At 41.9% G+C, this 17,429-nt stretch overlaps 1 protein-coding gene across 2 annotated transcripts in view; it reads left to right on the top strand.

Moving 5' to 3' along the window:
- The first annotated feature begins 2,753 nt into the window (after nt 1-2,753).
- Nucleotides 2,754-17,429, top strand: part of LOC143034433 (uncharacterized) — a 159,043-nt gene continuing 144,367 nt past the window's right edge. The window contains exon 1 of one of the 2 annotated variants that reach the window (XM_076200485.1): nt 2,754-2,928. Coding sequence is in view for 1 of the 2 variants with exons in the window: in XM_076200484.1 (XP_076056599.1) it covers nt 16,840-16,942 (103 nt within the window). In the remaining variant the exon portion in view is untranslated. Of the gene's footprint in view, nt 2,929-16,230; nt 16,943-17,429 lie in introns of those variants that run through there. The other variant, XM_076200484.1, reaches the window with a different exon arrangement.

The raw sequence follows: 17,429 nt of genomic DNA on the forward strand, positions 1-17,429 counted from the left end.
CTACAGTAGCTTATTTAGTGACTAAGGCATCATATGCCTGTACACGTAGTCTGTAAATCTAATGTAAGGAAGAACGTTTTAGACTTGACAACATTGTTTATATAAAAAAGAGCTGGAAATATATTCTGAACGTCAAGATGCATTTCTTATATATACAGAAATTGGCCTAAGTTCTTATGTCATAATATTTGCTCTCCCTCAAAAACAAGTTCCTTTCTCTAATTCATAAACTAATCTTAAAACTAGGTTAATGAAATTTCTATTTCAGGTTTCCATCTAATCCAGAAAGAAAACTGCTCCGATCAAAGGATTACAAAGGATTACAAAGGCGGAGCATGCCGACAGGAGACCTTTTGGGCCATATCTAGGTCGGATGCGAAAAAAATCATAATAATAATAAAATAATAAATAAAAACTATAATAATGTAAATAACAAATAAAATACATAAATAAATGCATAGGTACAGTTAAATAATAAACAAACAGGTAAATAGTAAATAATAATAAATTGACATATAACTAATGATAAATGAAAATCAGACAGACAAATAATAACAAAACAAAAACAAAGTGCACATTAACCACACCAGTCAAATCTTTGAATTGAGGGACGCTGCAGTCACAAGAAAGAAACAAAACAAAAACGAAACATCTAAAGAAGGCCATATTCGGGGAAATACAAAATGTCATGTAATTACCTATCTATACATGAGGTTATTACATATTTTGTTGATAGAGTCTAGTTACATTTTAGCAGGTCTCTCATACCAATTAAGGTAAAAATGTACGAAGCAGTTTGCAGTTGCAAGACCTAATTTCAATATATGTAATTTTACACACACACACACACACACACACACACACACACACACACACACACACACACACACACACACACACACACACACACACACACACACACACACACACACACACACGGCCCGGTGGCGGATTGGTAAGGCACTGGCCTCACAAGCCGGAGAACCGGGGTTCGATTCCCCGGCCGGGCGGAGACAAGTTGGGTTTGTCTCCTTTCACGTGTAGCCCCTGTTCACCTAACAGCGAGTAGGTACGGGACGTTAGTCAAGGAGTTGTGACCTTGCATTCCCGGTGTGTGGAGTGTGAGTGGTCTCAGACCTACCCAGAGATCTGCTAATAATGAGCTCTGAGCTCACTGCCGTAGGGTGGTGTCTGGCTGTCTCAAAAAGAGGCTGCAGCAGATCCGAGGTGAATACACATCTATATATATATGTTCGATTGAATGATTTTCTCAATTTTCCGAATAGTTTGTATCTTGAAGGGAGGTCAAACACAAGACTTCCGAGACCCATGGTGTTATTATAACACACACACACACTGAATATCTGTGATATGCCACAGTACCTGCAAACCCAGTCTTCTAATAAATTTTTCTTTGTTTCAATTTTTATGCCTTCAAACCAGACTGCTTTTAGACTGCTAATTGTATGTTTTATAAAGACAGCTTGCACATTAGTACTTTCATCTGAAGGATTATTATTTCCATTAGCAGTTTATTTATATCATCTGTAATATATCGTAACGGTTCATGAGGTTACTCATTAAGATTTCACCCACCTTTTTTCAATCTGTGATTCAAAAACAACGATTTGAGCGGGTTTTAACCAAAATGCCTCGGTGGAAACAATGTCCTGAAGTCTCAAAAGTGGTTTCAACAAGATGCCCGCCGCGAATTTTCAGTGGTTTTACTATTGAAACAATAGATTTAGTCGTTCTTCAAGATCGTTGGTTACAGAATACAAACTAACAGACGACCAACATCTCCGTCAAAGAGTCCCTCAAATGGTATTTTTAACAAATTTGTTTTAAATGCGGTTCTCGTGAAAAGAAATAACATTACGAAAGAGAAAATGCAAAATTGTACCTGGGTTTGGTGGTTACTCTTTGACTTGTCATCACTTCTCTCGACTGCCCTCCTTGAACACCTCTACGCCGTGATATTGCCCTCCAGAGAAAGAAGTGCTTGTTATTGGAGACAAACTGCATATCCTCCTCCACCCTGCTCCGTCGTATCCTCCCCTCCCACACCCTCCGACGCTGGCTAGAGAATCAACGCTGGAAGCATCTTACCTGTGTGAAGTGTGGGTCAGAACGCCAGGAGCGTTTGGCTTATAGTAAACGCCAGCAAACTTCCTCCTGTTGAGAAGTCGAGTAGCAATCTAGTCTTTCAATCTTCTGACAAATTAATCTATCCTTGTATTCACGAGGAATAGTTACCAAGTGATGGTTTTGTCTTGGATGAAATAAAGAAGCTTGAAGTAGGTGAGACTTCTTAAGCCCACTAGGTTTACGAAGAGATTCTGTTGTCAGGCACAAAATAATGTCATTAATCGAGCTGGAGTTTAAGCTGCTTTCGGAATTCGTTTGTGAGGAAGAGTAAGAGGCAAAGAAGGAGGAGGAGAAGGAGGAGGAAGGAAGAACTCTTTAAATGTTTCCAACTGATGGTCTTTTTTTTCTTTCTTTTTTTCTTTAGGGGGTGCGGGTATTGTGGAAAAATACACTTGCCAAACAAAGCATAACAAACTATCATTTCATCATTTCCCTGTCAATGAAGGTAAAATCAATCTTGCACTATAGAATATTCACAAATATATTCCTATTGCTGTTGTCCCATGGGCAAGAATAATATTTAAATAGGGACGGAAAATCTAATCTAGCGACATCTGGCAGTCTGTTACGCGAGAGCCTCGGTTGGCGGGAATAGTAGAGTCGCCTGCCACAACAGCAGGTTAGTCTGGTTTCAGTGCGTCGAAGGCGAAGAATCAATTTTTTGTGCGCGCGAGAAATCTTTGTGACAATTCTCTTTGGAGATAAAAACGTGCCTCAGGAGTGATATATTAAAGCTGTACCTGGATCCTAAGTTTTTATACCGTGGGAGACAGACACAAGGTAAGTGTTATCATAAGTACTCTTGCCAATAGGAAAACAGTGTGACCTTTGAAGGGGGTAAGTTGGGGACCCACATGAAAGAGCTGCGGGCTGAGATGCACATAACATCGTTCTCGGCGTAGACAAAGGCTATAACAATCAAAGCCCTGGGACGTCTGCGGTCGGCTTAGTTTTTATGTGTAGTTGATTTCGGGCGATTTTATTAAGCCTAAGAGAAGTCCTGAATCCTTTGCAGTAGTTTCTCTGCTGAAGAAAATCACTCGGAGGCATTGCTTGCTATGCCGTCAGCTGATGTGATCCCCCTTGCTGGTTGTAGGTTAGTGTTGGCTTAAATCTCCCCGATTACCCATGATCTGTAAGATGGACATCGGAGAGAATCGTCTCCCTCGGCGACCTCGTTTCCAACTGAAGCTGCAGGCATTTGCTCTGACCGCAAGACCTATCAACTTGATGTTCTCGCTTTCCACACAAGGAAGGCTGACAGCCAACGACAGTTTCCCTTATAAGAGCATAAAAACATAAGGATGGAGATTGCAAGATTCTATGATGCCTACACTTGGCAGTTCCATGTTCCTTGGAGATTGCAAGATTCTATGATGCCTACACTTGGCAGTTCCATGTTCCTTACCACATGCCACCCCAGTCCAGAAAGTTTTCTCATCTTCTCTTAAAACGACCAATTGTTTTATCTCGCTACATTGTTGCCAAGTCTATTCCATTCGTTAACCATTCTGTTGGTAAACCAGATCTTGCCTATTTCTTCCCTTTACTACTGTAAACGGTGCAGGCTGCGCTACACCCCATATGCCAACAACTTTGATACCTCATCGACGATTACTTATTATTATATGTAAATATTTGCCAGAAGGTGATCACTATATATTTATGTATCACCCGCACTATTGGGTGATAAACTACAAATAATTCCTTCAGTTATGATTCGAGAGTGTCCTGTGTGTCACTAGTACTCTGTACATAGCTACACTTTTGTACTAGGTTTGACGCTCCTTGAGCGTAATAAATTGATTAGAAAAAAAAAATACTGTAAACGGGTAACACGAAAACGGTCCCACTCTAAGAGAACCCGGAAGACACCCGTCCAAAGTTTCTTCTCGGAGAGATCTTCCATGGCCATTGCGGGGCTGCGGTTTCCACTCAATGGAACGCAAAACGACAATTCTTGTTAATCTCTTTCATAACAGGGCCCGCCTCATACTAAGAAGGACCTCGAATCAGAAGGCCCAGTAGTCAGATTTTTCCCCCTCAATGTTTTGATTTCATTTAAACGAAAAGGACTGCACCAATTTGCAGAACTTGAGTTTAGGTTACGTTAGGTTAGTATATTTTATGAAGTATCTTTTATATATTTAATTTATTTTATTTTATGAAGTATGTATATTTAAATGAAGTATATTTAAATAAATTATATTTAAATGAAGTATTTTTTATCATTCAAATGGCGTCCAGGGTATACAATAAGCAAGTGATTTATATTCGTATATAGAAAGTGGTTCAATGAAGGCATAGACCATACATATTCTGCTTGGAATTTCAACACGCTCAACTACCCTGTCTCTTATATTCCTAGAGTTGACTGTGAACATTTTTCTCAGCATCTTTCCATTTATTTAATTATTCATTTATTTATTTTATTTTCTGGCTAGTGGGCCCTCTGACTTCTGGGCTTTCTGACTACAAGAGTTTCTGAGTATATGGTCGGACACGCCTGGGAGTACTTTTGACTATTGTCAGGCGAATTAATTCAGCCGAGGTAAGCCCTTCGCTGTTCAAGTGCCGGAAGTACACTTGGCCCCCACGTCCACGCAAGCAAATGCCCAAAAAAAAAGAAAAAAAGACACAAAATCCCGAAATGACCAAGTGGCCTTAGTGTAAACACATCGGATTGTAGGTCATTAATTTTGCCGCCGTAAGCAGGACTGGGGGTGGGGGGGGGGGTGAGTGTGGTTCTGGATGGGACCACTCAGGACCACGCTTATAAACTAGTGGGCCCCTGCTAACAAGAGGGGTGACATGAAGGCGAATGAAATCTCCTGGCGGTAGAGAGAATGAAAGGCAAAGGGTCAGATGGTGCTGAGGTGGCGTCATCGGAAGCATACTGATCTCGCACTCTCCTAGTTGTAGGTTCGAATCCCGTACCTCTCTCCAATTCCCAGCAGTGACTAGTACCTGCCTCAACAGCCCCTAAAGCGCATGGTAGGGCATATGTGACGGCTTCGGCTACAGCCACTCGGCTCCTCCTGTCGTAGGCTCCCCACTTTGCACCAGCTGTTGCGGAAGAGGTTAATCAAGGACTTTAGCTCCAGCGCTACAGGAGGAGTTCCACGAGGATGAATTAAAATCGCCTGCCGGCAGCCAGAACGAAAGGGTGAAATGGCACGCGGAAAAGGTCGAACGAAAATGACATTTGTGTTTCAGGGTCAGTCGGTAGGCTGAGACCTGGATGGACGACGCGAGGAAGAAACGACCCAAGGAAGGAGGCACGTCGCCGCAGCCTTCTCTTCCCCCCCCCCCCCCCAAAAAAAAAAAAAAAAAATGTCCGAGTCTTTACCACTCTGACTTCTACTCCGAGTTTTTTTTCTCTCGGTTGAGCGGCGAGAGATTGTCCACTAGGATAGAAGCCCTGGTCCTCTCTGCTGAATGAAATAGTCTGGTGGAAGTCGAAGTCGCCCACGAAGTCGAAGACGGCCGTGGAGCTCGCGGAAGTCGACTCTGATTTGGGACCTCGAGACCGATTGATCATCACGTAGTTGGGTTGGGCTGGGTTGTGACGTTCGGTTACGTTCTGACGTTAGGCCGTTACGTCAGATTGTGACGTTAGTTTGTTAGGTCAGTTTGTGATGTTAGGTTACGTCAGTGTGTGACGTTAGGTTGTTACGTCATTTTGTGACCTTATTTTGTTACGTCATTTTGTGACGTTCGGTTGTTACGTAATTTTGTGACGTTCGGTTGTTACGTAATTTTGTGACCTTTGTTACGCCAGTTTGTGACGTTAGGCTGTTACGTCAGGTTATGACATTAGACTGTTACGTCAGGTTATGACGTTAGACTGTTACGTCAGTTTGTGACGTTAGGTTGTGACGTTAGACTGTTACGTCAGTTTGTGACGTTAGTTTGTTACGCCAGTTTGTGACGTTAGACTGTTACGGCAGTTTGTGACGTTAGACTGTTACGCCAGTTTGTGACGTTAGACTGTTACGTCAGTTTGTGACGTTATATTTATACGTCAGTTTGTGACGTTAGTTTGTTACGCCAGTTTGTGACGTTAGGTTGTGACGTTAGACTGTTACGTCAGTTTGTGACGTTAGGTTGTGACGTTAGACTGTTACGTCAGTTTGTGACGTTAGTTTGTTACGCCAGTTTGTGACGTTAGGTTGTGACGTTAGACTGTTACGTCAGTTTGTGACGTTAGGCTCTTAGAGGGGGTTTACACGGTTCGACAGACACGTGTTTAAAGTGATGTGTGAACGGGGTATTTGGTTGTCGAACACGTTCATTAAACCCCAAATACCCCGTTCACACGTTCACACATCACTTCAAACACGTGTCCCCCCTCTTACGCGTTAGGTTTTCGTCAGGTTGTGATGTTAGATACGTCAGTCTGTGATGTTAGGTTGTTACGTTGATTTCTGACGTCAGGTTGTGGCGTTAGGCTGTTACGTAAGGTTGCTACGTTACGCTGTTACGTGAGGTTACGTTAGGCTGTTACGTCAGGTGGTTACACTAGATGGTTACGTTAGGTTGTTACGTCAGGTCGTGACGTCAGATTGTTTGGTTATGGCTCTAGGTTGTTGAATTACACCCTAACACAACCACCTAACCTAATAGGTTAACCACGCCTAACCTAATAACCTAGATTATTCTAAATGGTTATGTGATTACAAAAGTGGGATTTCGTTTAGTCATTGATGTGTATCTTCAAAACGTACATTTCTTATACTTCCGAAAAACCTGTTATTGGCTAGTTTTTTTTTCCGAAAGTGTGTTTTAATAGTCTTTATATGTGCAAGAAATCGCTTATTTCTCGCTCCAAATATCTTGGCTTCCCAACCCTCCCTCGTGATGGAAGATCGCTTAGAATTGGCGGAATCCTCCTCAGACTCTGTGGCGGTTGTCGTTTGTTGGGACATTTCTTCTCTTCAAGTCTTGCGTCGGGAGATCTAAGTTTGCGAGAAAATATAATATTCTGGAGATCCGCCACTGACAGTGGGTCGAGTATCCCGCAAAACTGGTAATAGGTACTTTCCTGAAGAGGGCTACAGTAGATAGCCGAAATATAGGATTCTTCTTTATTCAAAGTTTATTTTCTCCGACTCTGGGTTCCTGTGTGGTAATATTATGTTTATGAATGCTTGAATGTCATTGCAACGCAACCATATTCAAATTTTTAACAAGTAGGAGGTAAACTATTCTCTGAAATACACGAATCATGTGACAGTTATTCTTGTCATCAGTCGTACGTTCGCACAGTCTCTGTGCGTTTAATGTTGAGTTGTTAGTTCTTAGCAAAGTGACGAAATGGTGTAGGAGGGGAAATGTTCGTGTAGATAAACATCTAAGCAAGATCCTGTAATGACTGCCATTTATTTTATATTATTTGTTTGTTATTATTTGTCTGTTTATTATTTGCTTGATTTTCATTTATTATTGTCAAATTATAATTATTTACTATTTACCTGATTGTTTAATATCTAACTATACCTATGCATTTGTTTTATTTATTATTACTTATATTATTATGATTTCTATTTATTTTTTATTTTTATTCTTATATATTTATCATTATATTTTTTCTCATCCGACCTAGTTATGGACCAAAAGGTCTCTTATCGGCATGCTCCGCCTTTGTAAAAGGGAAGGGACGATTTTTGTCGGAATAAAATCCCTTGTTGGCAACCGCACTACAGGGAAAGCTATTGCATCAACGGAAGTCTCGTATATCATCCCTCTTGTTCAGATGCAAAGGTCACGTACTAAAATCCTGACGTCCGTCTTTAAATATAGGAAAACGCCGGGCATTACGTCACCCAGGGTATACAATGTTGCAACGAACGGGCAGCGTGACGTCACCCATGTTGGGCGTCATGTGCTTCACGTTGGGGAAAGTGTGACGTCACGGTTGGTGGCGTGACGCTGATTGTCTGGGTGAGCAGAGCAATCGGGATCGTGAGAGAAGATGGTGTTCATTTGTCGTCATTTCGCTGCCATAGACAATTTTGTAAATAGAATTTGGCTTTATAATCGGACAATAAATCTTGATTACTCCCAATTTTGTCTATTTTCAAATGGTCTCGCAGTTTTTGTTTCAACCACAGACTCTCGGAAGGACCGTGGGAAACGCGCCTTGATTCTGAAACTAACCGTCCTTTAGATCGCAGTTTTAAAAATTCGTGCTAACGCTGTCGAACGCTCACTACCGTTGAAAATAATTTCGCTAACTTCATTAGCCATACTAATGCAAGTTACAGGTAGATTTCAGTAGTAAATTAGTAAACTGCAGAAACTCGACTACAAAATAATTTTAAATTCAAAATTTTAACGGTATAAAGCATGCACCACGTTTGGCGAAAGGTCCAAAAGTAATTCAATTTTTTTTAACGGTTATAAAGTTTGCGAAAGGTCTAAAAGTACGAACATCTTTCAATCTCCAGATTCGCTCAAAACCTGAAAGTATTACGAAGGAATATCATGATGCCATGTAAAAGAAAACTCAGACTGGTCAAAGATTATATCAAATCAAGGCTGTCGTAACGCTGTAAAACGCGGTTTACACGAGCAGTATTTCGGCACCAAATTCCCCTTTTCTCGGCAGCCTTTTCCCGCTTTGCTTACGTGATCCGCGGTTTCATACGAGCAATGTTTCGGCACCAACTTACCCTTTTCTCAGCAGCCTTTTCCCGCTTTACTTGCGGGAAAAAGCTGCCGAGAAAACGGGAACTTAGTGTCGAAACAATGCTCGTGTGAACAGCACTTAAGGAAACCTACCCAAGAACGCGTTAACCAGGAAATGAAAAAAGTAAAAATAAAAAAAATCGGATAACTGGAAATGTAGATCCTGGTTAATCAAGAACCATCAATGTCGACGAAAAAACACTATCTTTACATCACCCGTGCCCTTTGTACTATGACAGTTCATATATCTCGTTCTTAACCCCATCAGACTAATTTAAGTGATTCGGGGCAAGGCCGGATCGTTAAGATGCGAAGGACATCTCTGATTCGCTTCCTCTTCGTTGACTTCGCAGAGTTCGTTCTGCCTCGTGTCAGTCGCTTTGGTCCAAAGCCGTCCTCATGGTAGACACAAAACCATTAACGGTAATCGTTTCCCCCCAGTAGCATTTGTTATACGCAATCCGTCGCAAATGATGAGCATTACTAAACCAGGAAAACGACTGTGGAAGGAGAGGAAAAAATAAATATAAGTAAATAGGAAAATAAACAAGTGAATTGTATGTATGAATTATTAAATAAACGATGAATGTATAAACAAATTAGTAAGTAGTAAATGTATAGATAAACGAATAAATTAATGATAAATGTTAAAGTAAATAATAAGCAAATAAATAATAGATATGTAGATAAATAAATGAATGATAAGTAATAAATACATAGATACATAAATGAGTAAATAATAGATATATGAATAGATTCTGTTTGTATACCAATAGACTTCTTTCCTTTTATAAGGGAAGCAGCCAACCAAGACATGCACTCATCACACTTCCAGCCGTCACCCTTTGATATCTCTTTCGTCATCCCATTGGACGAAGGGTCATCCCTGCCCATTGTCTGGGTCAGAAACAATGCAGCAAGACGCAGCATATCCGCAGCAGTGCCAGCCGCTCATGCGAAAATGGAGAAGACGAGGAGAAATTCCTTCAGGTCTCGTCAGTTTATCGTCCATTCACAAACATTCTCCATCTCCCATTAACCTCTTGCCTTCTTCCTTCTTCACATCATCCATCCATCTCGTTCTCGGTCATCCCCTCAGTTTCACCCCATCCACCTCTGCCTTCCACACTCTTTTTTGTAGTCTTTCTTCGCGCGTTCTTTCCAAGTACTCAATCCATCCCTTCTCTCGTCACCCTCATCTGCCATCTCCCTTTCCACCCCGCTCTCCTCTTTACCTCCTCATTTCTCGTTCTATCCATCCTCGTAACTCCCACCATACTTCTCAGACATTTCATCTCAAACACATTAAAACCTCTCCCTCCTGCTTCTCTTAAATTCCAAGTCTCAATCCAATACACTGTCACAGGTACAATCACCCCATCATACAGTCTTCTTATCGCATCCACCCTGATACCTACGAGTATTTCTCGTTGCATTTTTCATTCCCTAAAGATGTCTGCTTGCTTCCCTCAATCAACAGAGTTTATCTCTATCCCACTCTTCCCTTCACTGCTCCGAGCGTAATAGAACCTTAAGTGCGTGCGTGCGTATGTACGTAATCCGAAAGTACGCACGCGCTCACTGAATTCGTAGGTGCGCACGCACGCGATACGTCATTAGGTACTCATGCACTGCATCCGTACTTGGGTAATGTATTCCTTCGCAGGCATATACATTTTCAAATAACGTAGACGCATGTCGCAAAAAACAAAAAAATGCCGAATTTTGTACATACATATACCAAGGCTTTTTCCCCCTTACAAGGGAGGTAGCCAAAAAGAAAAAGGCCTAAAATCATTCCCACCCATTCCATCCCTAAATACACTCCACTCCCCTCCACCCTCCCTCCCATCTTAGCACCTCCTGGTATATATACGTGTCTGTAGGAAAACAAGTTCGTGAGGAAAGATATAAACAGATGTGGGTATTCGCTCACATGGACGTTTACCGTTAGAAGTGACACGCGACGAAGACCTGTAAATAATCAGGACTCTATGTTCTGCGCGTCCTTGCACATTAATAATAATGATCGTTTTGTCGTGAAAGCTTTCCTCGAGAAATTGGTGCCGCTTTAGCGGTCACGATTGTGGTCAGTCCGTGACGTTTTGTCGTCGAATCTCGGAACCGAATTGGTCAGGATTTCTTCTCGAAAATTTCTCTTCATTTTTCTTGGGTCCGGTTATTAATTCATAATAGGGAATGGTTGAATGGGGATGGTTGAGTAACAATAGAAATATTAAGTGCAGAAAAAAAGAGAGTAATTCTGGAAACACCCGTTCAGTAGGCCATTGCAACCTTCCGTTAGGTGGAAATGCCTGGCATAGCTTTGAAAGGCCGAGAGGTTGTATTGTGGCCAAGCACTCATTCTGTTGCAACATCGTAAGCCTGCAGCAGTAAATTCCAAAGACCACCAGATGCTATTGGGGAGACGGGCAAGGACATGTCACTTTTCATGGTCGAATGTGAAATCTGGATCACTTTCATGTTCTGTCGAGAGCGTTGCAGAGTCTTTTAAATTTTTTACTGCAACCTTCGAATGAGTCATGTTGCTGCAAAGATCAACGAATGATATGTACGCCATTTAGTTGTTTTGTTGGCGAAAAATTAAGACTGAAGATATTATCATCGCTATGCAGACGACACGGAATGTTCGATCAGTTTCTCCTTCGTTTGGCGGTATTTTGTGAACGCCAACCAGTACTTGGTGATGCTCAAGGAACCTAACCAAACCGAAGACCCCGGAGAGCTCTGAAAACGGCGGCGAAATCGGCGATAGTGTCGTCTTGTATGACCGCAAATTCCAAATTGGTAAAGAGTAATTTAAGTGATTGCAGTACGTGTTCTCTCACGACGAGTCGCGGTGTCCAAGAAAAATTGACGTTGAACTTTCATTAAAACCTAACTTCCATTAAAACCTAATTTCCGTCAAAGCCTGGCTTGCATCAAAGCCTAACTTGCATTAAAGCCACTTGCAGTAAAGCCTAGCTTGCAGTAAAGCCTAGCTTGCATTAAAGCCTAGCTTGCATTAAAGCCTAGCTTGTATTAAAGCCTAGCTTGCATTAAAGCTTAACTTGCATTAGTCTAACTTGCATTAGATTCTAATATTGTATTGCATTGCATTGTGTTGTTGGATAAAATAGAGAAACCCGCACTCAGAAGTATGGGTCCCAGAGATAAGAAAGATGTGAAGGAACAAGTCATATCACAAGTGAAGACGTTTTAAGCGTGTCATTCACCAGAAGGGTAAACTATGGTAACAGACAAATACGGAAGACGCAGAACTCAGAATGCCAAAAACAGAATTTATGATAGAATCAGTTTTAAACTATGGCATAGGTCGGATAAGCTAATCAGAAATAAAGTATCATAGATCATATCATGATAAAATATATTTGTGGCAAAACAGAAAATACAAAGTCAGTTAGGAAGTAGAAAGAATGGAAGAACATATAGGTATGGGTAACTCAACGAGTCTACTGCAGAGGACAGACAGGAAAAGAGGACAGAAAAGAAGGTCAGAGAGTTAGGGTGTTGACCTGGGGACTGCAAGAAGTTGTGAACAAATTTACGTATGAATAAATTATATTTCTACAAGAACGTGTCCCGGTGTGGTTTACATTTATGCACGAACTTGTAATTACTGGAAAGTGTTTGAAAAACTTATTTTGGAAATATATAGAAAACGGAACAAAATATCTCGTTAGCCACGCTACCTTTCCAACACTAATTTGCATTAGAGCCTAACTTGCATTAGAGCCTAACTTGAATTAGAGCCTAACTTGCATTAGAGCCTAACTTGCATTAGAGCCTAACTTGTATTAGAGCCTAACATGCATTAAGGCTTAACGTGCATCAAGGCTTAACGTGCATTAAGGCTTAACGTGCATTAAGGCCAAACGTGCATTAAGGCCAAACGTGCATTAAGGCCTAACGTGCATTAAGGCCTAACGTGCATTATGGCCTAACGTGCATCGTAGTCTAACTTGCATTGGAACCTAACTTGCATTAGAGCCTAACGTGTATTAGAGCCTAACTTGCAATAAAGCCTAACATGCATTAAGGTCAAACGTGCATTAAGGCCAAACGTGCATTAAGGCCAAACGTGCATTAAGGCCAAACGTGCATTAAGGCCAAACGTGCATTAAGGCCTAACGTGCATTAAGGCCTAACGTGCATTAAGGCCTAACGTGCATTAAGGCCTAACGTGCATTAATGCCTAACGTGCATTAATGCCTAACGTGCATTAAAGCCTAACGTGCATTAAAGCCTAACTTGTATTAAGGCCTAACTTGCATTAAGGCCTAACGTGCATTAAAGCCTAACGTGCATTAAAGCCTAACGTGCATTAAGGCCTAACGTGCATTAAAGCCTAACGTGCATTAAAGCCTAACGTGCATTAAAGCCTAACGTGCATTAAAGCCTAACGTGCATTAAAGCTTAACGTGCATTAAAGCCTAACTTGTACTAAAACCTGGCTTCCCCGCCCTTCCCCTCTCTTTTCCCCATCAACACCCCCCCCTTCCCGTCCCCCTCTCCCCCGTCTCCCACTTCAATCTGACCAAAGTCTGCACTGTGTAATTATGATCAGCCTTAGTCTCGTACTCCTTCCCTCTTTCACTTCTAACCTTTGCAAATCCCCTCCATTCCTGCCTCCCCCTTCTCTCTTTACTCTTCTCTTTTTCTGTCTCATTTGTGAACCCCAGCCGCCCTGTTGTCTGTCTTGGTTGTGTTACCACAAGTAGCAGTTTAGTATCGTTGTTTTTTTTTTTTTATAACGTTTGCATGCTCATGTATGTATGTATATATGTATGTATGTATATATATATATATATATATATATATATATATATATATATATATATATATATATATACGTATTGATATTTTCTATTCTAATCCGTTTTCTCTCTGAAGGAGGGAGAGGGTATAGAATACTTCCAAACGAGTACATGGTTGGGTAGGAAAACTAACATTTTCCGACGTTTCACCTATGCATTAGACATTTTCTAGTATATTATTCAGATAAACTACATACTGATATACTACAGAGATTGATACACTGGGGAGATCTAGGGACTATGACACGCCCTCCCTGCCAGCCCGCTACTCGTGACCCATACAACTCTAGGGTCCCACACATATTTTGTTTTATGTTAATTAGCGGCATATCTAGTCATCACTGCTTCCATGCATTTTAGTTTTGTTTTGATTATTATTCTTGGCAATTATCATTGCGTTCTTGTTTAGTTGTTATCTTGATATGCTGCTTTTGTGAGATTTTGTCACGTGAGATTTTATCGTCCGGCTCTGAACGAGGTGCGTGAGTCTTTGTGAAAGTGTTCGTGTTGTGTACCCGATATACTCGTCTGTACAAAGCGCACCGTCTTTGTTAAAATTACATGTGCATTTGTACACAACATTGCTCTGTTTTAATTTATCCTTTTGTGCTGCCAAATTGTTCTTCATGACAAAGGATGATGTTCTGGGGTTCCGGTAATAAATGATAAAATTAAGTCTGACCCCTTCTTCTGTAGGTTTATATTTCTTTCTTATTATTTTTTCAGAACCTTTTCATCTTATAAGCTGAAGACATTGTGTTTTGGTAGTAAAGGTTAATGCTATTTACTTTACTACTTTCATTTAAAACGATAGTGTTGCTTAAATCCATTTTGGTTTTTATTTCTTTATCAATGTCGTTCATCGGGAAGCCATTATTAGTTAAGATTTGCTTTATCCTGTTTAATTCTTGATGAAGAAACCAATTTGAACAGATTTCGAATACCCTTGTATTGTATGCCCATGCCACACTGTTCTTATACTTAGAAATGGATTCACTCACATTTAATAAGAAATGCATTGAAGAGAACCTGCTTCCTAAATTCACAAATGTATATGTATATATATATATATATATATATATATATATATATATATATATATATATATATGATAGCGTATTGGTTTACGTCACTGTAACTTTGTTACGGGTTCGCTGGGTTCGAATCTTCGGCTCGTCCACGTTTCAATTTCCAACGGATGCCTCCTTCGAGCGACTCTCAGTCTCGATTGCGATGCCATGGAATTAAAAGTGATTTGTGGTTGAAAAAGATGTATATATATATATATATATGTGTGTGTGTGTGTGTGTGTGTGTGTGTGTGTGTGTGTGTGTGTGTGTGTGTGTATATAAGAACAACAAAAACAGAAGGTTGTGTACCAATGGATAAAGATGAATATTAGAGCAACTTGAGGTAAGACTATTATGCAGAGTCGCAGACTGCTTTCCTCTTTACCTCCATTTTATTTCCTCTCATCACATACCTCACCATCCCTCCTTTCTCCCTTTCACGTTTTTTTCCAACTCTTCCTCAAGTTGCAATGAATTGGTGGCAAAACATGCTGACATTTCGTTACATATCTTGGTCAGAGGCAGAAGAAAAAATAATAAAGAAATGAGCACGTACACAAACATAAAGAAACGAAACGTATAATCAGGAAAGTAAACTGATTATTACAGTTTGGTTGTCTTATCGAAGTGAATCTTAAAACTTCCAACCGCTCTTTAATCCGTCGCCTCGATGAAAGGCCTGGGCCCTCTCAGTTTCATTAGTACGCGGTTGGCGGAGTTGGCTCTACCTGCTTCTAGGCTACATTTATGTCTGATAGCGTGAGGTTATTTATTCTCGTTTGGCTAGTATTTAGGATTTCAATGCTGATGGTATTATTTCCCATAATAATCTTTTAAGACCTGTATAAAGTCATCACAACCCATTTACTTGTTTTTCTCTCTTTCTCTTCCTCTCCTCTCATGTCTACACCCCTCCTCCCCTCCTCCCTCCTCCCCCTCCTCCTCCCCCTCCTCCTCCTCCTCCTCCTTTCTTACCTTTCCACTAGACATATTTCCATACCACCACCATTCCACCTTTTCCTTATCATTCTCTCGCCTACATTCCCCTCCCTATTCTCCTTTCCTAGCTTGTCATTTTCTCCCCAACAACCCTGTGCTCTCTTTCATGTGATTTTATTTTTATTTTCTAATTCCCCCCCTCTTCCAGTCCCCGTCTCACCAATCCCTGTCCCCCTTGAGCCCCCCCACCCCCCGGTCTCCGTTCTCGAGTTTCCGTTCCACGTAGACTTGCCTTGGCCCGTCAAACTTGCCCAAGTCTCATCATCCTGCTCCTCTCCCTCCTCCTCGTCCTCCTTCTCCTCCTCCTCCTTCTCCTCCTCCTCCTTCTCCTCCTCCTCCTTCTCCTGTCCTGTTCCTCCTCGTCCCCCTCATATTTCCCACTCCATCTACCCCTCCCCGGGCCGTCTTGCCCCACCTCCGTCTCCCCCTCCACCCCGCCCCCTCGTGGACCAAGCCAAGGCACCCTCTTTCCTATGTGGATCACTTCCTTGCAGAGCTTTGGCTTGCAAAGACCCGCGTCCGTGTTGTGACGCGCACGCGCGTGAGAACATTCTGTGACGTCGTCGTCGTCGTCTTGGGTGTATCGTGCACGTTCGTACGTTCGTCGTCAACAAACGTGTTTTAAGTGGCGAGCCGTGTACGACTTCAGTGTGAGCACGCCAGCGAGGATTGGTGGTAGTTTCGATTCTCACTTGTCGGTGATCGGCTCGTGAAAGTTGCGCTTGTACACGCGTCTTTCTCTTTTGTTATCTTTTCTCATTTTCGAAACCGAACATTCGATCACGTTTTGTCACGTGGCTTGAGACTTGGTGTGGTTGGGAGCACAGAGTAACTCGTGGACAAGAGAAAACGACACATTCTTTTGACATTTTGTGCTTGTGTAGCGAGGTCTCTCTCGTGCTGTCTGACTTAAACATGCTTTGAGGATTTCTAAACTTGACAAGGATCCAGAGAGGAGTTTCTCTGCAAGGTAGAGGAACTTACTCGAGTACCAAAGCCCTCCGCGAAGTACCCCCTCTGAGGACCTCGCGTGTGGAACAGAGGGAGCTACGCTTGGAACTCGCCAGAAGCTACGAAGAGACAAGTTTCCAGGTATGGGCGAGACAGAGGAAATTGTTGGGGACGGAGAGAAGAGGCGTTTCAAGATTCTGAGTATGCTCAACAGGGAGAGGAAGCCCTTCGGAGGATGCTGTAAATGTAAGTAGCACCAGGGGGGGGGGGCGGAGGGAGGGGCGGGTTCAGTCTCGCCTTAATCAGTAGGGAACTGGAGGCAAAGCCATTGTGTTTGTGTGTGTGCGCTGTGCTTTGTGTGTGCTTTTTGTGTGTGTGCTGTGCTTTGTGTGTGCTTTTGTGTGTGTGTGTGTGTGTAGGGGGGTGTGTGTGTGTGTAGGGGTGTATGTGTGTGTGTAGGGGTGTGTGTGTGTTGTGCTTTGTGTGTGTATGTCTGTGTGTGTGTTGTGCTTTGTGCGTGTATGTCTGTGTGTGTGTACTTTGTGTATGTCTGTGTGTACTTTGTGCGTGTATGTGTGTGTGTACTTTGTGTGTGTGTCTGTGCGTGTGTGTGTGTGTGTTGTGCTTTGTGTGTGTATGTCTATGTGTGTGTTGTGCTTTGTGCGTGTATGTCTGTGCTTTGTGTGTGTACTTTGTGTATGTGTGTGTGTGCACTTTGTGCGTGTATGTCTGT

This window comes from Oratosquilla oratoria, chromosome 17 (genome assembly GCF_046742065.1).
Source record: "Oratosquilla oratoria isolate Oo_2021 chromosome 17, ASM4674206v1, whole genome shotgun sequence".
In the NCBI taxonomy this organism is placed as follows: Eukaryota; Metazoa; Arthropoda; class Malacostraca; order Stomatopoda; family Squillidae; genus Oratosquilla; species Oratosquilla oratoria.